The sequence below is a fragment of the Drosophila innubila genome (genome assembly GCF_004354385.1).
Source record: "Drosophila innubila isolate TH190305 chromosome 3R unlocalized genomic scaffold, UK_Dinn_1.0 2_E_3R, whole genome shotgun sequence".
In the NCBI taxonomy this organism is placed as follows: Eukaryota; Metazoa; Arthropoda; class Insecta; order Diptera; family Drosophilidae; genus Drosophila; species Drosophila innubila.
This window is the reverse complement of record NW_022995380.1, coordinates 17,545,993-17,571,321: the sequence shown is the minus strand read 5'-3', so window position 1 is coordinate 17,571,321 and position 25,329 is coordinate 17,545,993. Positions and strand designations below refer to the sequence as shown.

The window sequence follows — 25,329 nt, the reverse complement described above, 5'->3', positions numbered from 1 at the left end:
ATTATGAAACTCAGTCATTTGAATAAGACGACCACATATGAGACACCCGAATGCATAAGATGGGATGAGCATCCACCGGAGCCTCGCCTGGTTTTGTTGCTTCGCAGCGCCAGTTTGGGATTTGGCTTTGTGGCGGGCAGCGAACGGCCGGTGATTGTGCGTTTCGTTACGGAGGGTGGTCCCAGCATTGGGAAACTGCAGCCGGGTGATCAGATACTGGCAGTCAATGGCGAGGATGTCAAGGATGCGCCAAGGGATCATGTCATTCAGTTGGTTCGCGCCTGTGACGCCCAGGTGTCGCTGCTCGTCTGCCAGCCCATGGCCCATTGTGTGCTGCCTGGTCGCAAATCGACGCTGCTCTCCGCCGGCAAACGGGCCAAGCTGCGGACGCGTCCAAGTCGTGTGCGATTTGCGGAGAGCGTGTGCGTCAATGGAGCACCATTATTTCCGGTAAGTCTTTAACCAAAATCAAACTTATTTTGCCATTGTTTAAGCTTAAAACTTTGCTTTTTTCCAACAAGCCTTCGGCCTTTTCGCTGGGCGACATCTGTGTGCCACCAATGGCGAATGTGCTCAAGGTCTTTCTGGAGAACGGTCAGACCAAGTCGTTTAAGTACGATGCCACCACAACAGTGCAGGATGTGGTTAGCTCCCTGCTGGACAAGCTCTGTCTCTGCTGCGGCGAACTCTTCAGCCTGGTGCTGGAGCATGTCAAGAGTCTAAAACGCAACAAGCTCACACTTCTCGATCCGCAGGAGTCACTGGCTCGCGTAAGTCAACCAGACATCTTACAATTACACTAAGCAACAAAATTGAAAATTATTTGTGTGTGTTAAATTATACATATTTATTGAAATTTTAATATCTCGGCCATGTCTCCATTGATTTTAATATTTAATAGCTTAAAATACAACAAAATTAAAATTTTTTTAATTTTTGTAGAATTAAAAAATATTATTGCACAATATTCGCAGCTTTCTTAATTTTTACCAAAGATTGGAATTGAAAAGTGTATATGCATGATAAAGAGATATTTATTGGTTCTCAGGAAGTATACATTTTTATGAGACAGTTTTGACATGCTCGAGTAATAGTCAAGAATGCAAACTCACATCTATATTAAGTCTCCTATTGCTTCTTCCAGATTGCCGCTCGTCCAGGAGCTCACAAGCTGCGCTGCCTGTTTCGCATCACTTTTGTACCCATTTCGGCCGCAGAGCTGGCACAGCGGGATCTGCATGCCCTGGACTATCTGTACATGCAATGCTGCAACGATGTCAACCAGGAGCGATTTGCCCCAGAGCTGCAGCCGGAGCTAGCACTGCGTCTGGCCGCCCTACACATGCATCAGCATGCGTTGGCCAATAACTTTTCACCTGCCAAGCTCACTGTCAAGCTGGTCGAGTGAGTGCCACAAACTGCTACATAATTAATCTAATCTGATTAACAAATCCGTTTCTCCCTTCCATTCCGTTCTCACCTCCTACTTCAGACGTGAGTTTGGCCTGGAACGCTTTGTGCCCGTCAGTCTCTTTGAGGGCATGAAACGCAAGGAACTGCGTCGTCTTATCTCACATTTTTTAAAGCTCAACGCGGAGATGACAGGATCGTCCAGCAAGGTTTTAACACAGCTGCAGGTAAGCCACTTTTTAATTCGAGCAACAGATTCAGAATCTAGAGGTGATTCTTGTAGACATTTTGGAAAGACGTCAAATTAAATCTAAATGTTATAAAATGTTAACTTAACATCAGCCATGTTAAAACGGAAAAACAGCTAATTCGAATTGAAGAGCTGCTCACTCACAGTCTGTTAAATTAAAGAGCTGATGTTAACTTTACAGTAACATACTTAGCAATAGCACTAAGCAAATAGCTTCTCAATTGCAGTGCTGCTGTTAATGTTTGGTTTGCAGTCTGTTGGAATAAAGAGCTGCTGTTAAGGACTTTCAGACTATTACCATGTTAAGTTAACAATAGAATTTCTATTAACAGCACAGCTTAAAGATTTCAAGTTTAATTTGGTATTTTTTGGTATTAATTTGTAGATCAATATATCGTAAGATGAGAAATATATTTATTTATATATTTTATAAATCTAATGTTTTTTCAGGCGAAACTCCATTATCTAGATATAATTGCTAGTTTACCAAGCTATGGCGCCAAATGTTTCAGCACAAACCAAAGAGAGGGCATGGAGCGAGTTCTTCTGGTCAGTCCGAGATTCGGTCTAAGTCAGATATCCAGTGCGCGTAATTCGGTGGTGAGTTGTTGTCTCATTTATATATGTACAATGTCATCTAAGTTATTGTTTTGTGTCAGCCACAGCCGATTTCGGCCATAGAGGACTTTACCCATGTGGTGGTGCATCGCGAGGACGATGTGACCAGCAGTGTATCCATTTATATGCTGGGCGATCGTGCTGTCAAGTTCATAATGGAGGAGCGCGATGCCTGCGAGTTCAGTCTGGTATTGGGCGGCTATTATCGACTGCTGACAGGTGAGTTTGTTAAGTCCTCTCTTACTTCCTTGACAACACGTTGTGACCAATTCCTCAATTGCAGGGAACATGCTGAATGTGCTGCGGGAACGTGAGCCACATGAGGATGACAATGCGCCCGCATTCTTGTCCCAGCATACAGTGCTGCCTGCAGGCTGGAGCTATCTGTTGCCATTCCATACGCGGGCGCACAGTGTTAACTTTCTGATGACGCCGCCATATCATCCGATGCCGCACAAGGCGGTGCTGTCGCAGTCGCAGTTGCAGCCACAGCCACAATCACAGCCTGGACAGTCGCAGTCGTTGCCTTATGCCACTGATCTGGATCTGCACAGCGTTATGGCCACTGAGCTGCTGGAGGAGGCGGCCAAGGATTCGGGCCTGAGTGACAGCAGTGGCAGCAACTATTGCAGCGAGGGACGCAGTCAGCTGTCAACGGTTGAGGCCAAGAACGAGCAGGTGCTGCGCCGTGTTCAGGAGCTTCAACAGCTCGTCCAATGCTCCGAACAGTATCTCAATGAGCAGGAGCAGGAGCTGCAGCAGATGCAGATACAGTTACACCATCAGCAGCAGCAGCAGCAACAACAACAACAGCAGATGGGTCAAGGTGTCGCCATGCTCGAGTTTGACAGCGATTGCGACAGTCTGAACAGCAGCAAGGTGTCCTCCACGGAGGAGGGCCACGTCATTCCCACGGCCACATCCGCTTTGAAGCACAGCGATTCCTTGACGCTGCTGGCGGAGACCATAAGCCATGAGCTGAGCGGCATTACGCAGGGTTTGAATGCCATTCCGGAGCCGGTGTCTGCATCGGCACCGCCCACACCCGCCACGCCCAAACGCAAGCCGAGCTTGTGCAGCACCTCCAGTCCACGACCACAGCGCAAGCTCAACGGCTTCAGTCAGCTGCTGAGCGATCTGCAAGCACTGGGCACGGATTTCTCGCAGAGCGAAAGTGATTCCGAGTCGGTGGCATCGCCAGCGCAGTCGCCAACAACACGACGGCCACAGCAGTTGATCCAGGCGGGCATCAAGCAGCAGGTGGCACAACGCAGCAGCTTTGGACTGCACAGTCCGGATGGGAGTCACTTTGGTGCCGAGACAAAGGACTACAATTTGCGGGAGTATCTGCAGCAGCTCAAGGAGATCAGCAATGTGCCAGCCGCGGATACGGATGTGGCAGCACGTCAGCTATCGGAGATCTATGGCTTTGAGGTGCGCGAGGATACGTTCATTGAGACGGACACGGATTTAATTGATTTGCGTGCCATTCCACCGCCCCAGACGCCAGATGAGTTGGACTCGCTGTCGCTGATGAATGCGGCGCCACCAAAGGGATTTGAGGGCAGGGCTGAGGAGCTGGACAGCTTTCTACAGCAAATGCTGGTGGCACCACCGACACAGAAAGCAACGCCCGCCAAGGAATTAACACCCGAGGAGATTATGTCATTCATAATACCGCCACCACCAAATCTGGAGGCAGTGCAGCCGAGGCAGGAGTTGGAGACGGAAACGGAATGCCTCTATAGCAATTCCGTGCAGGCCAAGCGTGAATTTTTCCAGTCGGTGGCTAATGGCAATAACAATATCCATAACAACAACAACACCAAGGATCTAACACCACATGTCATTGAATATCCCACCGTGGAACGCAAAAGTAAATTCAGCTGCTGTCCCACATCCAAAAAGGAGGAGACCATACCAATCGAAGAGCAGGCTCCGGATCCGGTGCAGCCGCCACCACGCACTCCCACCACGGAGCAGATGACGCCACCGCCGGCGCGTCCACCCAAGAGCGCTGAGCTTCTTCAGCGATATTCACCCAAAAAGCAGCTGCGGATCGTGGCGCCCGTGAGTGTGCCATTGCGGGAACTCTGTCCACCGCAGCTGCCACCACGTAGCAGTCCGACAGCTGGCTCGGAGCCAGGTACTCCGCAACCCGTAGGACCTGCGGGAGGAGCGGCTGCAACAATTGGGACTACCACATCAGCGGTGAGTGCGCCCAAGAAACCCCCGCTGCCACCCATTGCCAGTCGCCCACGTCCCGTCAATGGCATGCCCCCAAAACAACAACAACTACTGCAACAACAGCAACATCCCGCCAGCACATCAATACCGCCTATACCGGCCACAGCCCGACTACCCAATGCGCATTCCAATGGCCAACCGGCGCTGCCGAAAAAGCCACAGCAGTTGCACGGCGAGAAGCTGTTCATCAAGAACGGTCACCTCATCGACGGTGAAGCGCTGCTGTCTAAAACGGACGTGGCCATGACCGGGCTACTCATTAAACTGGATCAGGTGGCCGCTCAGTGTTCCGCCGCCCAATCAGCCGGTGGTGGCACCAGCATCGATGAGGAGAAATTTCAACGGGCTCGCAACGAGTTAACTGAGCAAACTCTCGCCCTGGTCACGGCCAGCAAATTTCTGGTGGCCTCCATGTCTGATATGACACTGATCACTCTCCCCGATCACCTGACCTCCTGCCTTACGGCCATAAGACGCATCACCGAGCTGGCCCAGGACATGACACGGCACACATCGGCGCCGCTGCAAACGCGCAACATTGTGTTGAAAGTACACGATGTGGCAAGTAGCTTTCGGGAATTGGTTGGCGTACAGATTGGTCCAATTGGTGCTGGCCAATTGGCCCTACAGGCAGAATGCCTGGCCAATGTATTGGCCACGTTGCTACGCAGCCTGCGTGTCTTCTCGCCCTAGACCAGATCCCAAATCCACGACATATCTACTCTACTATCGAAATAATTACACATCAACTAAACAGCTAAATACCTTATATACAAGTTAATCATATTTATACACAACATCTGCAACTATTTTACAGGTAAACAGCAACGTCAGAGAGACGTTGGTCTGAACTTAGGCTATACGATAGCTATACGATACGTAAACAACTCTAGCGGAAACTCAAACATAACCAAATCTATAAATCGCGTTTAGATACTTCAGATATATGCATCATTTTGAGTTTTCTTAAGTTTTTCCTAATACTATACTTGGAAGGGTGTCATATTTCTCTCATCTTAAATTGTTTATATCTGAAGACGAACAAAATATATCATCAAGTATAGTCTAAATCTGAACGCGATCTTAAACATATACATACATAGGAATGAATAATGTTTATTAACTATTTAATCTTCTCAACTAACTGCATGCAACTAACTCGAATTTCTGTGTATTCTCCTTGAGTAAAACAATAACTCATCTTTTTAACTATCTATTTATCTATCTTATTGTTGGTACCAATTTAAGTAACATCATGACTTGAGTGTAGACCAATTTATATATTTAACAAAACACAACCATATACTAAAATAACTATACAAAATTTAAAACAAAAATCATATGTTTTTTTATTGAATTACGCTATTAGCATATTTTCTTATGTACATATATACTTATGTAATACATAAAACAAACATTTCATATACATATATCAAACAAAACAAAAAATTTAAAAAGAAAAAATTGACCAAACAATAATCAAAATTTTAACTTGTGATATAAAAAACAAAAAAAAATTAAAAATTAATTAGTGAAAATCCATTGCGTTGTATTTTTTGTTTTTAATCAATTAATCAACAGTACTTGACAAGTCTTGTTAATATAACATAGTACACATATACATACATACATCATGATATTTTTGTTATTGTTTTATCATTCATCTTTGTTGTAGACTCTTTAATTGAAGTACAAGAATGCGCACTAAGTTGTAGCTTTAACTAATCTATAATCGTTTATAGTTTATCATTATTGCAATATAATTATTAATCAAATAGATGAAGAAAGAAAAATATCAAAATATATCATTTAGTAGTGCTAATCCAGACTAATAGAGGTTTTGTTTTCAATTTTGTTAAAACATATAATAAACTTAACCGTTTACATAAGAAATGCGTATACATATTACTATACAAATATAACTAAAAGTAATATTAATACATATTAAGAATACATATGGAATAAATGTACAATGTAAAACATGTAACTGTTTATGTATGTCATACAAAAGTAAAACATATACATAAAATAAATTCAATAAATATACCAAAGGCATATGTCAATTTTTAATGGAGACATTTTTCCGAGCAATGCTGGAGAGATAAGCATGTGTCTTATGTTTGCACTGCATATGACAAGGGAGTACAATGCGCTTATTGCATTTTTAAGCCATTTTAAATTATATTTTGTTCAGTTTTATTAAATTTAATATTTTGTTCAGTTTTATTAAATTTAATGTTAAATTTTTTTATTTTAAATGTGAAAGAATAAAAAAATATCCCATTGGGATATTTGCCAAGCGCTGCCATTTGGTCGCAAATAACAGCCTGATCGGGACACGTGTAACATCGATTGCCTATCGATATACATACAATGTGTGTGAAAGTGACAGACAATTTGGCGTCAGAAAAAACTTTGCTTGCCGCCATTGCAATTTTAAAACAGACAGAGCGACGCTCGCTACCAGACATTTTTAACGAGCAGAGCAGACAGTTTGGCGTCCGCGTTTTTGTGTCGGGTTAGAAAAGAGTAATTTGTTGTTGTGTGTGATTTTGGCGCAAACTGATAAAAAAGTTGTTTAAAATGAATCCAAATGCTTCAGCAGACGCTGCAGATCAGCAATTAAACAATAATCTGCAGTTATTAAACTCGGAATTGTATTCCTTAATTGATTACAAAGAGTCGCAGGCTGCAAAGAGTTCATCTTGCCCCAAGAGCGCCGCATGTGGCGTCTTGCAAGAAATTAATCACAAGTTGCACGAATTAAAATTGGATGCAGATGCACCAGAATTTGAGTTCCATGGATTCGGCTGCACTCAGACCATGGCAATGTTGCCCAAACGTTTGCACAGATTCAACGAGGGTGGCGCCATAAAAAAGTCAAAATCAAATATTGCGGACAACAACGGCAACCAAATAGTTTCCCGCCAGAAACAAAAACAACTGCAAAAAGAGAATATGTGGAATAAGGAAAAGTGTAACGCGCTCAATATTGAGAAACGATGCTCTCTCAATTTGACCGGCAACTGGTAAATGCTGCAACTAAACAAGAATTAATGCATATTTAAAAATAAATCTATTTCTTTCATTTAGTAGTATTGAACAATATTGTGGCCAGCGTTTAATAGAGCTGTTTAGGTCGCTGCATTATCATATTTCAGCAGATCTGCCCAGCAGTCAGTTGAACTCCGTGCCATCGGATTACGTGTTCCAAGTGACCAGGAAGTGCTCCATGCCCAACGGCTTCAACTTTCGTCATCATGTGCAGGTGCTGTCCACCAAATTGGAACGATTCCTTGCTCGGCTGCGTCGCCTGCTGGAGACCAATCGTCACTTTGACTACATCAAGTACACTGAATGCGATACACTTCTCACTGGCGCCTTCCACGACCTGCGATCCCTTAGGAAGTTCACAAACATTGAACTGCGTCATCGTTCAATGCAGTTCATCACTCAGACCGCAAAATGTGGGTTTATCCTGTCATCAGGCGAATCTAATAATAATTCAACCACTTCTACCTATTTTCAGATAATGCCAGAACACTCGAGGAGCTGTTGCTGGAGCTGAGAGAGCGTCTCAAATCCGCACATATTCACGTGCATGCTTTTAACTGGGAAATGGATCTGGAGCATCGTTACTCAGCTGCAATGACAGCGCGTCACGAGGCCACCATTAATGGAGCCTTAGCGTTGGCCGCCTCCGAGGTCCTGGCAGCTAAGGCACATCAAATAAGCAAAGAGGAACAGTTTATAGCTGAGCACTATCAGCTGGCCAATTTTGTTAGCTGCGCCAAAGAGCATGAGGACTTTCTGAACGCGTTGCTGCAATCGCCAGATACATACTTTTTGCCAGAAATTATTGCCTTGTGCGATCCTCCCAAGGATATCAGCAAGCTGTCCGCCTATCAGCTCGGAAATGTGGACGAGGACAGTGTGGAGAACATGGTCTTCGGTGGCGACATACTCGAACTGCCGCCCTCGTCTCCTCCAAGGCTGCGTCGTCGCGCTCACATTCCCAGATGCAATAGAGCTTAGAAATAATCTTTAAGATTGGAAATTGAAAGAAAAGTAACCATATCAAATTGATATCAAGTTATTATTATTATTTATTAGTTAAGTATACATATATACTGTTTTACTGTATCATTTATTTAAAACAGAAGCTATATTTGTAACCAGATATGAGAATGTTGAATGTGAGTTCTTTATTTTTAATAATTATGTAATTATTCGAGACAGTTTTTCGTTTTGATTTCAATCTCAAATTATATACCCAAAATTTAATTTGCTTTAATGTCGCCGATTTATAATCTTTCGTAGCATCTAAAAAGCAACTATAACTCAGACCAATGCGAAAATAATATTGTGTTCAATTTTAATTGTTTTATTAGAATAAACTTACTAGAATCTAAGAAACAACTGCACACTGTTTAATTGTTTCCCTAAATGTCTGTGAAGAGCTGTTCGATTGGCCTCTTCCTAAGAGTATTGTTTAAAATTGACTTGAAAATCAATCCGGTGGCAGTGCAAATATCCTCCTTGAGTTCAGTAAAGATCTCTCGCCAGTTTTCGTTGACCAGGGCGTGGAAGGTGTCGCTTGGAGCTTTCTGACCATTGAACAAACCGGTAAATCTGTAGGACACATGTGATGGATCCAAGTTTAACTTAACATCAACCACCTCTGCGTAGGTCTGATGTTGACCCTTGGAGACGCCCTTCAATTTGACATTAGCGTGCACTTTGCATTGTTCTATAATACCCAAAGATTAATGGAAAATATTGTTTCGAGCTTTAATTATGCGTACCCAAAATTATTTCAGCTTTTCCACTGCCGTGAATGGGCAGGATCAAGACCTTGCCTTCAATGCTATACGGACCCTTGAGAGCAATTTTAGGAGAAACCATATCGAATTCGATATCCTGACTAAGATCCCTTGTAAAGGGTCTTAGAATTATAAATATTATTTTAATGTATAATTATACAATAAACTTTCATTAACTTACGATACTTTCTTGACTTGGGCTTCACCGAGACCGAGTAAATCCGCATTGGAAAAGGTCAGATCAATGCTAACGGGACTTTTTGGATTCTTTCCCAGACTGAACTTCTTGACATGCAGGGGATCAAGTGGAACCAGGCCAAGTTGTTTGATGCCAGTCTTTGCGTGATTTTTCAGCACATAATTCATGGAATTCTTCAGGCACTTTTCATCCGTTATGGAACACTTTGTTATCCCAGCAGCTGAGAGTTTAAAATAAAACAATGATTTTATCTACAAAAAAGATATACCTATGACGTTGCAACGTACGTAGATCGGTGGCATGCACCAGTGAAGATATACAGTAGAGACTGCTTATAAGCAACAATGATAAAGCTTTCCTATCCATTTTCAAATAATTTTGGATTCCACTTTACTGAACCAACTTCGTCATATGACTGCTGCACTTATCAGCGTGTGAGTCTCCTTTTATATGGATTTTTGATTACATTGTAGTCAAGACAAAATATAGAGAGAGCTTTACATATATATAAACATTCATGATAAATGAAATTTAAATGTTATTGTTTAAGTGTTGTTAAACACAAATCACTTTTGCGTCTCAAACTCGACGTGTAGAACTTGACACTGACTAAGTCGGAGTCAGTAGCACTTAGCAAATGATGAGAACATGTAATATATATTAACTTATTTGTATACTTTTTGTGAATTTAATTTTTATACCCGTTACTTAAAAAATAAGTAAAAGGGTATATTGTGTTCGTTGGAATGTATGTAACAGGGAGAAGGAGGCATCTCTGACCCTATAAAGCCCCCTTCTGACCCCCAAAAAGGAAAAAATCACCACACCACACACAGTTTTTAAGATAATTCGGTTTGTATGGCAATTAACGCTATCTAATACTATTATCTATTATCCCACTAAATCGCATAAAAATCGGACAAGTAGAACGGCAGTTATGGCAAATTAATGTTTTCAAAGCAATACAAGTAGTTTCTTTAAAGCAATTTTATTTATATTGAAATAAGTAACGGGTATCCTACGGTCGGGATCTCGACTATAGCCTTTCCGACTAGCTTTTTTTTTTATTTTTACTAATTAAAATTCGCTGTATTAAGCAGTTAAACAATCTTTTACGACTCCCTCAATTGAACTGGATTACTTAAAAATTAATATATAATAAATTTACAAATTTCATTTTAATTAATATTCGACTTTTGCTCTTTATATCAATTATTAAAAATATAAGTAAAAGTATATTTGTGTGTTTTTTTTAACTCTTTAGCATACATATACGAGTAGTATATTGTATGTGTACAATAATGTGTATTTTTATTTTTATTCCTGCAGGGGAATATATCTTTGTGGCAAAGTATGTAATTGGCGGAAGGGAAAGTATATATATTCTTGATCATCGTCAACAACCACCGAGGAGATGTAGAAGAGGGAAATGATAAGAAAATTGTGCACATTCGACTATAGCGATCTTAGTTTTTATTTTTAAAGGACGTTTTTTAGCAATTCGAACTGGATCATGAAATTAAAATTTGAAGCACAGAACGGTTCAAAACAAAATAAATAACATATATTTTAGATTTGTTATTTATCTAGTTATTGAAAACAAGTTTGAAAAAGTGAGGTTCAGGAGGTATATAAACCGATTTCCGAACATTATAATAAAAGAGCTAACAAAAATGCTTTTTTTTTTTGATTTATTAAATTAGCCTTTTCTTAATTTTTAGCTAATTAAAATAAATGAACGTCACTAATAATATTTATTTGACCCGTTGAAACCAAAGTTTTTATAATCAAAGCATAATTTTGAGCGATATTTAATTTTAGTATCTTTTCATATTACTGCCTAAAAGTATGAAACGAAATTTAGAGCCGTTTAAAATAAATTTATTTTTATTGAAATCAGGCCAATTTAATTCAGGCCTTCAGTATGACATATTATTCCCATCGTACTGCCTAGGCCAATAAACTTGAATAATTTAAATGTTTAAGTGATTTTTATAGCTCCTATTAAGTAATAACAGTGTAATTTATTCTAGCAATAACATTTTCTTAGTTTTTTTTTGTTGTTGAATAGTTAATAAGCAGTTACAAATTGCTTAGAGCAAAGTTTGCATTAAGATTTAGAATTGAAGAAAATACATATTGATGGTTTAATTGTCAGTGCGTGAATATTCTGGTTTTTTCTTCTATATCATTTTGTTTTTTTTTTCAACTTAAGCTAATCTAATGAACGTTAAGTTATCAGATAGAACATGAACTTTCACATTTAATATTGGAAATTCATTCACTCATTTAAATCAATAAGAATTTATCGTCAAGCTGTATTATGATATTGGGTTGAATATGTCTTTTATTTTTGTTGCCGATTGTGATTCTTTTCAATTATTCGACGAAAAGCTTGTCATAGGGAATCTTTGAGAAGACGTTTTCTATAATGTCTTGAAATCTTTTCTGAAGTCCAGCCTTGATTTCCGGTCTAGCCTCTAGGTAAATGGGCTCCCAATTCTCATTGAGAAAAGCATTCATATTATCTCCTAAGGCTTTGTCCCCATTGAAAAGGTTAGTAAAATTAAAATATACGCGCTCAGGGACAGAATTTGCAACGAAATCGACAAGCTTCATATAAATCTCGCCATCTCGCTCTATGATTTGTCCTTTGAAACTCATTCTTGTTTCAGTATTGGCTGAAATGATCAATTGAGTAAATATTAGTGTAAGTCTTAACTCAAAATTTGAATTACTTATATTACCATAGGTAAAGTTGGATTCTCCTTTGCCAGTGATGGGCAGTATAAGGACCTTGCCATTGATGCTGTAGGGACCAACCATGGATAGTATAGGTGAAAACATTCGCAGCTCGTGTTTCTTAGTCAGATCCTTGCCAAATCCTCTATAATCAAAGTCACATAGAGTTAGTCAAGCCAAACTAATGAATAACTTTAATAGCTAGTCTTACCTGACACTTTTAATTCGAGTCGTACTCAGACCATATATATAGTTATTAGTCAGTTCCAGATTGATGTTAATAGGACTGTTAGCGCCCTTTCGTATGCTTAGTTTGTCTACCGGAAATGGCTCAAACTTTACTATATTTATGTCAGAATCTCCTGTTTCAGATTTCTCAATGATAAGTCGGTTGATAATGCTCACGATACACTTAGTATCACCATATTTACACGGTTTAGGATCGTCGGCTAAAAATGTGATTGCTTGAGTTAAAATTCAAACAACTATATTATTCTTTATAGATCTCTTACGAAAGTTTCCATGTACCAAAGCTAAAAGGCATAAAAAAATCAAGTAAGAAAATCGCGACATTTTTACAACGGCACTGTAAATGAAAACCTTTACGAATGAAACTGCTTGGACATCTACCGCTTACATGTAGCCGTTAAGTGTCTTTTATAGACCTTTCGATTATATGTTAAATTGTATAATTATACCTTGTTTAATACTTGGATACAGAAGGGTATTATAACTTGTTGACCATATACAGCCGTATCTTCTTATTATATACTGTGCACTGCTTGCGCTACATAAGCACTGCTTGTGGAGCAAGTGTATAACACTATAGTGTATATGTCCTACAAGCAGGAACTGCTTGTTATATATGATTGAGTGATTAGTCTAGAGAGTCTAGAATATCACCTAGTCGATCACAGAGAATTAGATCATTCTTCCAACAGTTTCAAATCCACAACAATTAGTCGATTTCTTTACATCGTATAAACAGTAAATAATTGCTTAGAGAAAAATATAAGCATTTAAATCACTTCGATTGCACTGAATGAAACGAGCCTCAATACTAAATTATATATTAATTGAAAATAGTATAAAAAAAATAATTAGTTTGTTTACAGCTGGACAGGATGACCTACAATTACCGATATGTATTGGCTGAATATTATTTGAAACTGTTACAACATTCTGTTAATAACAGCAATAATCAAAGTATAAAAACAGATATAGAAATGTCAGTGCCAATGCTCAAATGTCAAAAATATTGTGTACGGATGTGATAAAAATGTATGAATAATTCTTTGCATAAAATATGTCTTAAATTAAAAATTTTATTGAAATTGAAAAACACTAGCTTAGTTGGAATTTTGTGTTAACAGCAGCTCATAATTTATCAGCTGATTTTATTTATATTTGTGTAACAGATTGTCTAACGTATTTATTTATCTGATTTACATTTTTATAAAAGGTAATAGGATGAATGTTGATATTACAAAAGTGAATAGCGAATAATGTTAGCACATATAAATCTGCACAAATTAATGTGGTTGTCAGTTTAACTATTCTACGAAAAGCTTATCATACGGAATCTTTGAGAAGACCTTTGTTATAAAAATCTTATTTCAGTATTAACTAGAATGAACAATTGACTAAGTGTTAAAAATAAAGAGTTTATCCAAAATATTAGTTACAAATATTACCATTGGATGGAAGTTAGGGTTTAGGATCAGCAGCTATAAATTTGATCGTTTAAATTTTATTCAAACTCCTTTTTATTTACAGATTGCTTACGAAAGTTCCCATACACAATAGCTACAAGGCATAAAACGATTAAGTATGAATATCGGAACATTTTTACAAAGGCACAGTATATGATAACCTTAACGAATGAAACTGCTTGAACATCAACTGATTACATGTAGCTAATTACTGTCTTTTATAGACCTTTCGATTTCATATCCATTACCCTGTTTTAATAGGTAGATACAGGTGGGTATTATAACTTCCTGCAGAAAATAGTAAAATGCTGTCCCAATCTATCCGTTTTCCCGATTATTTAGATGAGTGATTATTTTTTGTTTAAAGGATATCATCTAGTCGATCATGAAATAGCTCAATTTAATAACTGTATTAAATCTATTTTAAATAGTTGATTTCTTGACATCATATATATATGTTACTAATAAAGTTACTAATTGCTTACAAATACACATTTAAATCACGTCGATTGCACTAAACGAATGCGAGTCTGAAAAGTGTCTATCAAATAAATTAAGTTAATTAAAAATGGAACTTAAGAAATAATTACTTTGTTTACAGCTGTTTAAGTACTCTTAAAGAAGATCTATAATAATGCATATTTATTGACTGAGAACTATTGGACTATGCAGTAAACTAGTAAGAAAGCTACAGACTCTGTAGTTAACTAATAGGAAAAGTTACAGTTTCCAGAAAAGTAACTGAATTGAGCTGCAACAGTAATTTTTATCGATGTGATCCGACCACATCACGGAGCCAAGAACTTAAATTATAAATACTAATTAGAAAACATTAAAAATAAAAAGTGAAATAAAAAAAAAAGGTTTTTAAAAACTCCTCATTGATAAAATATATGCGTATACTTCGGAAAAATGGGAAACAATGTTAAATCTGTAACACATACATAAATATGTTCAAAAGATATCCACTGTTTGGATTGCTTCTTACTTTATGGTATACAATGATGAATACCTAATGTTACACACATTTTCGTAAAATCATTAACCCTATTTGCCTATTATTAATATATATTTTGTTCGTATGAAATGTGCCAAGTTAACATTGTAAAGCTACATTTTTATACCCGTTACTGAAAAAATAGCTAAAAGTGTATATTGTATTCGTTGAAATAAATCTACGTATATCCGTCTGAGTGAGCGCCTAGTTTTTAAAGACTATAGGAACTAGATCAGACTCAGACTTCTAAGACGTTGGAGGGGATCAAGTTTGTTTTAAGATTGTGACATTATTAGCTACCATCGTACTTAATTGCAACAAAATTGGTTAAATCGAACGGCAATAATGGCAGTTTTAACCGTATGAAACCGTTCGAATAATCAGGGTCTCGACCAACGCCATTTCCTCTTGTTTATAATTCATTTTAAAAGAAAATTCTTTAATTTTTCTTCTGTCAATTGAGCATACAAATAATTTATTATTCACATTTTTATTGACTTAGCTTTTTTAAGTTTATATTGCTGAATATACATTATATTCATGCCTCGAAGAATTTCTCATAGGGATACTTTGAGAAGACCTTTGAGATAATCGCTTGAAATATCTCAGAGAATGCCGACTGCATCGAATTCTGCACCTCTTTATAGATGGCTTCCCAGTTATCATTTAGGAAAGCGTTCATATTATCACCCAGAGCCTTATCGCCATTGAAGAGATTGCTGAAGTAATAATACAACCGCTCGGGCTTGGCTATTATTTTCAAATTTGTTGCCTTCATGTAAGTCTCTCCGTCCTTTTCAAAGGGTTCTCCGGTAAAAACGACGGACACATCGCAATTAACTAAATCAAACAAAGACTTGATTAATTATACAATTATATAATTATTTATTGGATAACTTACCCAATGTCATGTTGCTTTTGCCCGTGCCACTAATTGGAAGTATTAGAACTTTTCCCTTGATACTATAAGGTCCAACCAGGGACAATTTCGCAGCATTAAACTGTAGCTCGTGCTTTTTGGCTAAATCCTTACCGAAACCTCTGCAATGGAAAAGACAGGCTTAATAAAACTTATAGCTTCTGGTATTTGATGTCCAACTCACTTGACTTTGCTGAACTTCAGTGTGCTTATGCCTTCGATATTGTTATCGATGAAAGTAAGATCAATGTTGACTGGACTATCCTCACCCTGCTTGACGCTCATCTTGGCCACCGGCAAAGGATCAAGTTTGACCAGGTTTATATCCCGATCTCCCACCGTTGACTTCTCGGTTATTAAATAATTAATTATCTTCACCATGCACTCTGAATCGCCATATTTACAGGGCTTGGGATCGTCAGCTATATAGAATCGTCAAATTAGCTAGACAATGGATTAAGTTTATGAGCTTTGCTTACGAAACTTGGCTTGAACCGAGAGGATTGAACAAAGTACGAGTATTAAAATAAGTCGCGACATTTTCAGTGAGCAAAAAAACTACGATGAATTCACTAAAGCTACTAACTTATATCTCAAGTTGTTGTTTGGCTTTTATAGAGAGCCTACGTGGAAAATAAAACTTTGTCAAAAGTACCTCACTAAGATACTCTACAACGTTTTATATTGTAAGTATGTATATTAGTGAAATGTTTTCAGCATCTCGTGTGTGTCAAGTGTACGTAACCTCGCAAAATAAATAGAACCTGTTTAAACTGCACATTGGATACGTACATTAATACTATCTAGTGACTGATCAAGGTAGGGGTAGAAAAGATTAAAGTTGTAAAAACTTAATTAGACAAACTTATTCTTACTCAAATGTACACTGAGATTAAAATAAATAAACTTAATTCGAAAGAAATGTTGCAATAAAGCACTGACTAATATAAAAAGTAAAATTTTCTTTTGTTTTAATTGCAAACTACTTATCAATTAATTAACACTTTAAATCTACTTAATCTTCTTTTTCTATATACTCATATATACATATATAATATGACTATTTTTTTTTCAGTGATATATGCTAATAAGTATTATAGGGCTCCCTTTGATTATTTAATTACAACAATAAAGTCAACCCGATTTATTACTTAATTACAGGGCTTCGTCTCGGATATTGGCTGTCAAAAAGTAGTTTACATCTGGAAAAATAAACGCTGCATGATCTCTAATACAATAATGATGTAGGCTCTTAAATTCACTTAAGAAGTTAACCTGTAAGAGTAAAATGTAAAAGTGTCTTACAGTTGAACGTAAGTGAATCACAGAAAATCTTTAAGATAATAAATAATATAATTATATTTAATTGGCGTGCAAATCTCAATAATTTTACATTAATTATACATATTTGCAAAGTTGTTTGTTTTTTTCAATTTTAAGGTCAATAGATCAATGTACCAAGACTAATTATTGGCACTTGATTTGAACTCTTAGCGTGTCATGTAAGGATTTCGTTTGTATGTAGATGTAAATACAATATAAACAAGTTGCAGCCACACCCTTTAAATATACATTTATAGTTGTAGATATCGAAGTGAAACAAGTTTAACGAGAATAAAGTCATCAGCATGATATGAAAAGTATTTTTGGGAGTAGAACCCCTTGAAAATATCATTAATTAAATTGAACCTACTTACGCCCCGAGGCAGAGCTAAATATATCACAACCACAAGACTGATCCACTGAGCAGTCACAACAAGTTCACTGCCTAACTGTCCGACTGTCCGTTGGTCCGACCTCAGTACGTGTACCAGCCTCCTGATTCCTAGCATTACCATAAAAAACAAAAATGATGGCAAAGTGGTAAAACTTGATTACAATTCAAAATTAAATAGTTTAATACGCATGAAGCAGTTGATTGACTCGCATGGAAGATTTGCGTGGAACTCCAAGGTTAACTGGGTATCAGTTGCCCCAACCGTTGACCGTTTACCGTTGTGTAGACTTGAACTTGACAACGGTTTTACTATACTATCTTCCATATCATTTAATTGTTTATTTATAGCTCTCAGAATTGTTGCAGTTGTTCAAGTGAGCTGCACTGACATAGAGTATGATGGACCACTTTATTTCAAGTGGCTTAATGTGGTTTGCCATTGATATCGTTGTTCGACTTGTTGTTCTTGTTATGCAAATGGAGGCACTCACGTGAGTAAATTGCCAAATGGTTGGCCAAATTTATGCGACAGCTTTGCGGAAATGTTTGCTCAACAAAATGAAGCGAAGAAAACGTGGGTATGGTATATATTGTAGTTAATAATGTGAGACAAATACAAGTGAAAAACTTTAAATAGCTCTCAGCTAAAAGCTAAATATCTTAATACCCTGTACATTTTAGTAGTTTCTCATTTGAACTCATTCTCTCTTGTTTTAATCTCATTTATTTTATATTAAGTTGGTTTTTTATTTAATTTTAAACTAAATCTTTACTTAAACAGCAAACAGTCCATCGAATTTTATGTCTGTGATAAAGAAAAATACTCGTACACGCACACGATAATAACACTAAGGGCTATGACTAAATATGTTTATGTGATACGGTTGATCTCTAGCCCTCCAAGAAGATATCCTCGTAGGCGAAACGCTTGAAGAGTGTTGATAGAATGCTCTTCATAATCTCTGCAATGGCCACATGCACCGAGGGCTGCAGCTCGCTCCAGACATCGGACCAATTCTCATTGAGGAACTGATTCAAATTGCTGCCCAGCGCTCTATCACCATTAAAGAGATTCGTCAGCTTGATGTTCATTCTGTTAAGGAAGAAACAAAAAAGATGTAGAAAAGCTGACATCCGAAACCCAACCACTAACAACTTACTTTTGTGGCTCTACGAGTACCTTGAGCTTGTCCACGCTCAGATGGGTGCGTCCATTGCGCACCTGTGTGCTCGGCTTGAACTTGACGGAGAACTTGGGATTGTGCAGGGTGATGTCAGCATCGCCATCGCCCCGAATAGGTAGGATCAAAATACGTCCATCAGCCAAGTACTTGCCACGCAGCACAATTTTCGGGAATGAGCCGTACATTTCAAACTTGCTGGTAGCAGGATTTGCCTGAAAGCCACTACAAAGTACAAGAAATACAGATTAATACCTAGCTGAAAGATAAAACTTAAGTTTTTCTACTTACACCGCTCTGTCAAACTTGACGCCGGACAAACCCTCCACGTTGACATCGCGGAAGTTAAGCTTGAGACTCAGCGAGCCACTGCGTCCGTCCGAAATGTCAAAGCGCTTAACCAGGAAAGGCTCCACCTGTGGAAAGGCCGCTGACGCAAGGCCCGTGCGTGCATATTGCCGCACCAGCGTATGGGATACATCAATAATGCACTGGGTATCACCGAAATGGCAACGCGGCAGCTCAGCAGCTAAAAGGAAAAACCAATCGATTATGGATTGGGCCAACTCACAGAATTCAGAAATTGGACTCACGAAAATTGGAGGCACCACTGGCGCCTAGTGCAAGGCCAATCAGCACTGTGGAGCACAACTGAAGCAGCATATTTGAGATAGTTATTGGAAACGGATTTTGTCAACTCTGGCACTGTTAACGGGTCGGCTACGCAACGCAATGCGCGATTATTGGCGAACTCCCGACCAAGTTCAATGCTAAACTGTAAATTGGCTCTGGACAAACGCAGCCATTTATAGACTTCTTTTTAAAGCTTGTTCCGAAACGGGCCCCAAACGAACGCAGTCAGCGCCAATACACTTAATAGTTTATTCATTCTTAGCTTGTCTCGATTCGAATTCGTTCCTCTTATTGTTGTTGTTTCTCTCATTGTCTGTCGTTGTCTGTTGATGTCTGTCCATTGATTTTATTTTTTGCTTCTCATCAACACTTGTCCACACTTGTTGCCTGACTCAACAACAACAACACCATGACAAGAATATTATTAATTAATATTATTAACAGGTCCCCGCAGTATCACAAGAACAAAAAAACAAACAGCGTCAAAATCAAAAGTGATTTTTATACTTTTCGATGATCGTTTTGTTAGCCAGTTTTGTAGCGTCTTCAGACTTTGGACCCCGATCTTGTAATACCCTGTTCTGTAGAGCACCCATGCCGATAAACATAAGTATTTAATGGCTAACAATATCGACTTGTCCAGTTAGAAATCAATAATAATTTTGCATATTAACATAAAGATCTTTCTTTAGGTTCAAATGAAATCTAAATGCATGCAAATAAGATCTTGAAGAAAATAGAATACAAAGCTCTTAAATGCATCGGAAAGTACTTATCTTAAAAACCAGTGATTTATATATTTGAGCTTTTAATCTCTGCATTTTGTTAAAAAAATAAATATGTAGTATATTTACCTTTCGTATACCCTTATAATCTAAGTTTGCCACTTCAGGTTCTATTTCAACTTTCAAAATATATTTTAAATAACTTTAAACGAAATGAATTTTAAATAAAATGTCTTAAATTAATAAATTCACTATCATAAAATACTGTTTAAGTAAAACCTTAATTCAACAAGTTTAATAATAATAATGTTGCCTTTATTATTAGCTAATTAACTAAAATTCTACTTAATGAACGGCTTAACTTAATCACGAAGTTCAACGAAGTTTACAACTAAGAATATCTCAGATTCGATCAGCATTTAACATTATTTTTGATGCCTCTTATTAATAATTTATTCCCGTAATACCAATTAAATTCATTGTGCTTTTTATAGATCGCTAAGTTGCAATCTTATTGTGCATTTTTGCTTTGGTCGACCTAATGATAATCGCTAAATAAACTTTAACAATACGTAATATATAAAAAAAGATTTACTTAATATTTGTGTTGACATCAGCTGTGCAATTTGGCAAGGGAATTGAATCAAGAGAGATTCTTTAGGGGGGACTTTCTTGTGAGATTTCGCAAGTGTTAAATAATTGGGCAGTTATTTATTTGTGAATGTAATTTGACTAAGCTGAGATCATTATCAGTTGCCGCATACTAGTTTTTTTTTAGCCATTAAATGGATACAACTAAAGAGTCCATTAACTATTTATCAAGTCAATCATCTGCAAGCATAACTATGCTGTGAAACTGACAAAACGTGTGTATCCATAACAGCTCAAGGTGAATAACTATTTGACAATCGCCAAATCGCATGCAAGTTGAAGAATTTCCGTTTCGCGTCATCGCAGAGGAGATCTATTTAGATACAGTCGAACACCCCTCGAACCGACGATAGAAGCAATTAGAAATAACTTTAAATTTAGTAACGATAGCGGGTGACAGACTGGTTTACCAATGCGCCAAATGACAAGAAAACTGTTGTACGAGTATTAAAAATATAAAAAAAAAAAATAGTGGTCGCGCAACCTTTTAATTTTACGGTCTCACTTTCAAACAGCTGGTATGCGAGTTGTAAACATAGAAACCGTCATAAAGAAATAAATACGGTTGATAAATATTATGTCTAGAGTTTTTGACCATTCGTCATCGCCAATTAGCATATGGTACGCCTCGAGCCAAAAAATAGCATGACACCTCAGAAAAGAAGCCTGCAATTTATTTATTTACACGTCTAATTGGCGCCATATGACTTCATATATTTGCATATACAAACATAAGTATAAATCAAGTTTTGGCATTTATTATGTTTATAAAGTAAATTCCTAGACGCTTTCGTAGTTAACATTTGAGGTATTCATGAAACAAAAGAAAAAAGTTCAAAACATCTATATAAAGTCGAACATTTATTTTATTGATATTGGCACCCGTCCAATGAATGAATTTGAATACATTTACTTAACATATAGGAAAATTATTAATGTTTATGTTTACATTTACGTTTGTGACGTACAGCATGACTTGATAAAAAGTACTCTTAAGAACCAGTTTAAGAATTTGAAATGCAAAATGAATTTGCACTAATCAAGTGCTAAAATTATATTTGGGGTATTCACTTAACCTTGCAGATGACAGAAAATAACTATACAAATGAATGACAAAAACTATGCCAATGTTTTTCGTTCTTAGTAATTTAAAATCTACAAAAAGTAATAACGGATAATAATAACTAGTATGGCCAGACAGTTAGCAAAAGATCTAGGTGCTGCCAGACAGTTAAAATGACGACTGGTTCTGTTTGATGTGTACACTCGAACTTGTTCTGAACAATCATTCAATTTTCAAGGCTGCCAGACATTCTGCCAGATGGCAACGTCATTCAAAAAACCAAAAAAAATAAACGTCAACGTTTTACAAAAGCCGGAATAACATCGGCGCACAAAGTCGGGATTAACTCAAGGAACAACAGAAGCACGTTTATTGGGCTATAAGGATGCACATTTCCACCATATTCACAGTTTTCGCCGCTGGGCTGGCGCTTGGTTGTCTGCAATTTTCGGCGTCAGAGCCGGTAAACAAAACCGATGATTTCGTGGCCACTCATGAGTGGCAAGTGCTGCGCGAAGGTTTCTATTACGTGTACCAATTCAATATGCTCCATGCTAATATAATGACGAACAACTTTCAGGTCAGGCCATACCAAAGGGACTGCATGTGCGCATTAATCTACAGACAGGCGTTAAGGAGGCAAAACTACTGGATGAAACCGAACGTGGCACCGCGTTGCAGAGCACATCCGACGATTCGGAACAATCGTGGTCTGCCCAAGAACCATTGTCCTTGGAGCATAAGGCGGATATCATTGAGGAATCGGTGCGCAAGGTAAAGGAACATCGCAGTTATGCGGAGCTGCGAAAAACCTACAAAGACTTTCAGAAGAATTTTCGAACTGATGGAGAGCTGATCATGCAGCTGGTTGAGCAATATCGCAACTTTAGCAAAACGCCATTACAGACTGAGCTTAAGCTAAAGCTTAATGCATTGGAGAATCTTGAATATCTGCTGCACCAAATTGACAATGCACTTGTGTTTATTGATAATGGCGGCTTGGACGATGTTCTGCTCCCAATTGTAGTCAATGATACCAACACGGATCTACGCATTTCAGCCATGCGAGTGCTGGGCGCCCTGGCAGGCAACAATCCCAAGGCACAAATCAAAGTGTTTGAACGCAACTTTGGCTCCCATCTCGCACAAATCCTTATGACGTCGTCTAACAGCGCAGAGATCTCCTCGGCATTGCACGCATTTGGTACTCTTCTGCGAAAGTTTCCATTGGCTCAGCAACGTGTCCTTTCCACCTCGGGTACACAGGCTCTAATTGGCGTCCTAAAAAGCGCTGACGTGGAACTACGCAACAAGGCCAAGGTCGTCACGTTAATAAGCGATTTAGTTCTAGAGAAACGATCTGTGCTTGAAGCGAGCAGAGATTCACCAGATGCCGCCACAACCTTAGCACAATATGTGCTTCTAGAGTTTGAGTCCTGGCTGCAGACGCACGGCTTCTGTGCCACACTTGAGGCAGTGCTCAGCAAGGACTATGTGCATCTGATCGATCAACCTGAAGCAGTGGAGCAGTTCACAATTGCAATGGAAAGTACAGATAGTCTTTGTCAGCCCCTTTGGTCTAAAAGCCCTTCCCTACGGCATGCGCTGCTCACCATACGCAATAGATTCTCGCACAGCCAGGATGAGTACCGATTGGAGGTGTCGCAGGCTCTGGCGAAAGTGTGTGGACTATTTTACGACAAGAACAAGCACACAGAGCTATAGATTTTGATTTTAAAATTAACTAAGTTATTCTACATATAGATATTTTAAGTATTGAACTGATTGCGAAGCAAAAGTTTAATTAATATTCACTCAAGAAAAATTGAATTTCTTTTAAGATGAAATGCCAAATTCTTTTAAGGTTTAGTTTAAATAAAAATTTATAAATGTGATGCCAAATGTTTCTCCGTTACAAGAGTCTTTGTGACCCTATCCAAATAAGAGCTCAATCGAGCATAATCGACCAGCAGGTCATTAAGTAAGTCAAAAGTGTTGCCTGTCACAGTGCCAGGGAAAGCAAAAAGCGTTGACTACAATGAAACGAAAGCATGTCCCAGAAACTACTTAAAAGTATGCAAAAGGAAGCACGAAACTGTACAGGAAAGTGCGGACGTTCGAGCAAAAACTACCCAAATGAAGTACAGTAAAGTGGTGGTAAGGGGAGTCAGGAATAAGTAGTAACGATGCCGCGTCCAGTTGGAAATTACAGCAATTAACGGGCTGCACATGCAAATGCAATGTCACTGAGTCATGGCATGGATGTGGAGTGAAGTGGCAAAGGTATGGAGCAACAAAAACCGGCTCGGGAATTGTCAGGACGCCTTGGTTGCCAGGGAAAGAAATGGCAATGTAAACAGAGAGAAAACAACGCCCTTTCGCTCCCTCTCGGCTGACTCAGTCAAGCGGAAAGCAACGTATGACACAGGCGCAGGTGAATCCAAAGTTAAGGGTTAGACGAGAACTGACAACAAACCAAACGACACCAGTAACATAATAATACTAATAATAATAGTAATGATACTACCTGTTCGAAATCAGAAGAAGCAGAGCTTATGCCGTGCATACACTTCAGTCACAACTGAAACTGCAGGCTGCTCCATTGAGCGTCGCAATTTGAGCTTGGGCGCGTGCGCGTAGTCACCATGGTAGTCGGAGTATCTGCTTTCAACCACTGCTAGTCAGTTCTTTATTGTTGTCTTTTATTTCGTTTTTAGACCCTGTAATTAAAAATTTCGAAGTGTACAAATTTTTTAAATGACATGTTTGAAAATCGGTTTAGTTTTGAAAAAGTTATTGAAGTTTGAAGTTGGTCGAACTTATGACCTAGCAACTTTACAAGTCAATTTTTGTAATTTTTCGATATAAAGAAAAATTATATACATACAAAGAAAAACAACTTATTTTTGGAGAAGTGTACTTAGTTTCAATTAGTTTCGGTTATCGGTTTTGGTACTTTTAGTATTATCCCCTGGCTTCCATGTTTTTTATTTTTGTATTATTTTTAATTTAACATTTTTTGTACAGAATAGATACAGGGTCTCTCAGACCCGAGCTTGCTTGCATGCAGCTTTTCCTACTGGGTTTTTTTTTTTGTTTATTTTTTTTTTTTTATTTTATGAAGAGCTTAAATGGAAACGCTTGACGAGTGATGTGGAAACATTTTCAACACAACAACAGAAACGAGTAAAAGCAACAGCAACAACCCAGACCCAGAGAGTCTTCAGACGAGACTGCCACTCACAAACATATATGACTATACGAAAGCATATGACCAACTACCAACAACAACAACAGAAATAACAACAACAACAACAAACTGAAGTTGAGGCAAACGCACCGGCATTACAGGCTGTTGCTGTTGTGCTCGCATGTTGCTGTTGCTGTTGCCGCTGCCCGTTGTTAGGGGGCATTCCCTGCATTGGCAACATTATGGAAAATC

General features: G+C 38.3%; 6 protein-coding genes across 6 annotated transcripts in view; 3 read left to right on the top strand and 3 right to left on the bottom strand.

Moving 5' to 3' along the window:
• The window catches only part of LOC117790452, a 32,485-nt gene extending 26,928 nt beyond the window's left edge, over positions 1-5,557 (top strand). Inside the window, exons 4-10 of the mRNA XM_034629906.1 lie at positions 15-450; positions 522-770; positions 1,145-1,404; positions 1,493-1,637; positions 2,111-2,260; positions 2,320-2,497; positions 2,562-5,557. Of these exons, the coding sequence (XP_034485797.1) occupies positions 15-450; positions 522-770; positions 1,145-1,404; positions 1,493-1,637; positions 2,111-2,260; positions 2,320-2,497; positions 2,562-5,218 (4,075 nt within the window). The 3' untranslated portion in view covers positions 5,219-5,557. The remainder of the gene's footprint in view (positions 1-14; positions 451-521; positions 771-1,144; positions 1,405-1,492; positions 1,638-2,110; positions 2,261-2,319; positions 2,498-2,561) is intronic.
• A 1,551-nt stretch (positions 5,558-7,108) lies between these two features.
• On the top strand, positions 7,109-8,944 carry LOC117792723 (protein bag-of-marbles). Its single transcript, XM_034632965.1, has 3 exons — positions 7,109-7,554; positions 7,622-7,992; positions 8,055-8,944. The coding sequence occupies exons 1-3, from the start codon at positions 7,109-7,111 to the stop codon at positions 8,558-8,560; spliced, it is 1,323 nt and encodes a 440-aa protein (XP_034488856.1). The 3' UTR covers positions 8,561-8,944.
• LOC117790476 (protein takeout) lies at positions 8,886-9,960 on the bottom strand. The gene is made up of 4 exons (XM_034629932.1): positions 9,835-9,960; positions 9,530-9,767; positions 9,331-9,470; positions 8,886-9,275 (listed from the first exon to the last, which is right to left on the bottom strand). Exons 1-4 carry the CDS (start codon positions 9,911-9,913, stop codon positions 8,968-8,970), a joined length of 765 nt encoding a protein of 254 aa, XP_034485823.1. The 5' UTR covers positions 9,914-9,960; the 3' UTR covers positions 8,886-8,967.
• Positions 9,961-11,412: 1,452 nt separating this feature from the next.
• On the bottom strand, positions 11,413-12,914 carry LOC117791052 (protein takeout). The gene is made up of 4 exons (XM_034630680.1): positions 12,802-12,914; positions 12,501-12,738; positions 12,295-12,434; positions 11,413-12,228 (listed from the first exon to the last, which is right to left on the bottom strand). The coding sequence occupies exons 1-4, from the start codon at positions 12,860-12,862 to the stop codon at positions 11,927-11,929; spliced, it is 741 nt and encodes a 246-aa protein (XP_034486571.1). The 5' UTR covers positions 12,863-12,914; the 3' UTR covers positions 11,413-11,926.
• A 2,527-nt stretch (positions 12,915-15,441) lies between these two features.
• On the bottom strand, positions 15,442-19,535 carry LOC117792722 (protein takeout). Its single transcript, XM_034632964.1, has 7 exons — positions 19,409-19,535; positions 19,107-19,344; positions 18,795-19,040; positions 18,528-18,727; positions 16,102-16,339; positions 15,900-16,039; positions 15,442-15,838 (listed from the first exon to the last, which is right to left on the bottom strand). Exons 1-7 carry the CDS (start codon positions 19,476-19,478, stop codon positions 15,537-15,539), a joined length of 1,434 nt encoding a protein of 477 aa, XP_034488855.1. The 5' UTR covers positions 19,479-19,535; the 3' UTR covers positions 15,442-15,536.
• A 2,528-nt stretch (positions 19,536-22,063) lies between these two features.
• LOC117790326 (nucleotide exchange factor Sil1) lies at positions 22,064-23,789 on the top strand. Its single transcript, XM_034629745.1, has 2 exons — positions 22,064-22,405; positions 22,468-23,789. The coding sequence occupies exons 1-2, from the start codon at positions 22,273-22,275 to the stop codon at positions 23,610-23,612; spliced, it is 1,278 nt and encodes a 425-aa protein (XP_034485636.1). The 5' UTR covers positions 22,064-22,272; the 3' UTR covers positions 23,613-23,789.
• Positions 23,790-25,329: the final 1,540 nt, after the last annotated feature.

Bases quoted from the DNA above. Each gene is read 5' to 3' on its own strand.
- LOC117792723 (XM_034632965.1), top strand. From the start codon at position 7,109: ATGAATCCAAATGCTTCAGCAGACGCTGCAGATCAGCAATTAAACAAT. The intron at 7,555-7,621 runs GTAAATGCTGCA...TTCATTTAGTAG, and splicing joins CTCAATTTGACCGGCAACTG to TATTGAACAATATTGTGGCC. The intron at 7,993-8,054 runs GTGGGTTTATCC...ACCTATTTTCAG, and splicing joins CATCACTCAGACCGCAAAAT to ATAATGCCAGAACACTCGAG.
- LOC117790476 (XM_034629932.1), bottom strand. From the start codon at position 9,913: ATGGATAGGAAAGCTTTATCATTGTTGCTTATAAGCAGTCTCTACTGT. The intron at 9,768-9,834 runs GTACGTTGCAAC...TTAAACTCTCAG, and splicing joins GGTGCATGCCACCGATCTAC to CTGCTGGGATAACAAAGTGT. The intron at 9,276-9,330 runs GTACGCATAATT...TGGGTATTATAG, and splicing joins AAAAGCTGAAATAATTTTGG to AACAATGCAAAGTGCACGCT.
- LOC117791052 (XM_034630680.1), bottom strand. From the start codon at position 12,862: ATGTCGCGATTTTCTTACTTGATTTTTTTATGCCTTTTAGCTTTGGTA. The intron at 12,435-12,500 runs GTAAGACTAGCT...CTTTGATTATAG, and splicing joins ACTCGAATTAAAAGTGTCAG to AGGATTTGGCAAGGATCTGA. The intron at 12,229-12,294 runs GTAATATAAGTA...TGATCATTTCAG, and splicing joins AGAATCCAACTTTACCTATG to CCAATACTGAAACAAGAATG.
- LOC117792722 (XM_034632964.1), bottom strand. From the start codon at position 19,478: ATGCTGCTTCAGTTGTGCTCCACAGTGCTGATTGGCCTTGCACTAGGC. The intron at 16,340-18,527 runs AGAGATCAACCG...GATTCTATATAG, and splicing joins GGATATCTTCTTGGAGGGCT to CTGACGATCCCAAGCCCTGT. The intron at 15,839-15,899 runs GTAAGTTATCCA...TGTTTGATTTAG, and splicing joins CAAAAGCAACATGACATTGG to TTAATTGCGATGTGTCCGTC.
- LOC117790326 (XM_034629745.1), top strand. From the start codon at position 22,273: ATGCACATTTCCACCATATTCACAGTTTTCGCCGCTGGGCTGGCGCTT. The intron at 22,406-22,467 runs GTTTCTATTACG...AACAACTTTCAG, and splicing joins GTGGCAAGTGCTGCGCGAAG to GTCAGGCCATACCAAAGGGA.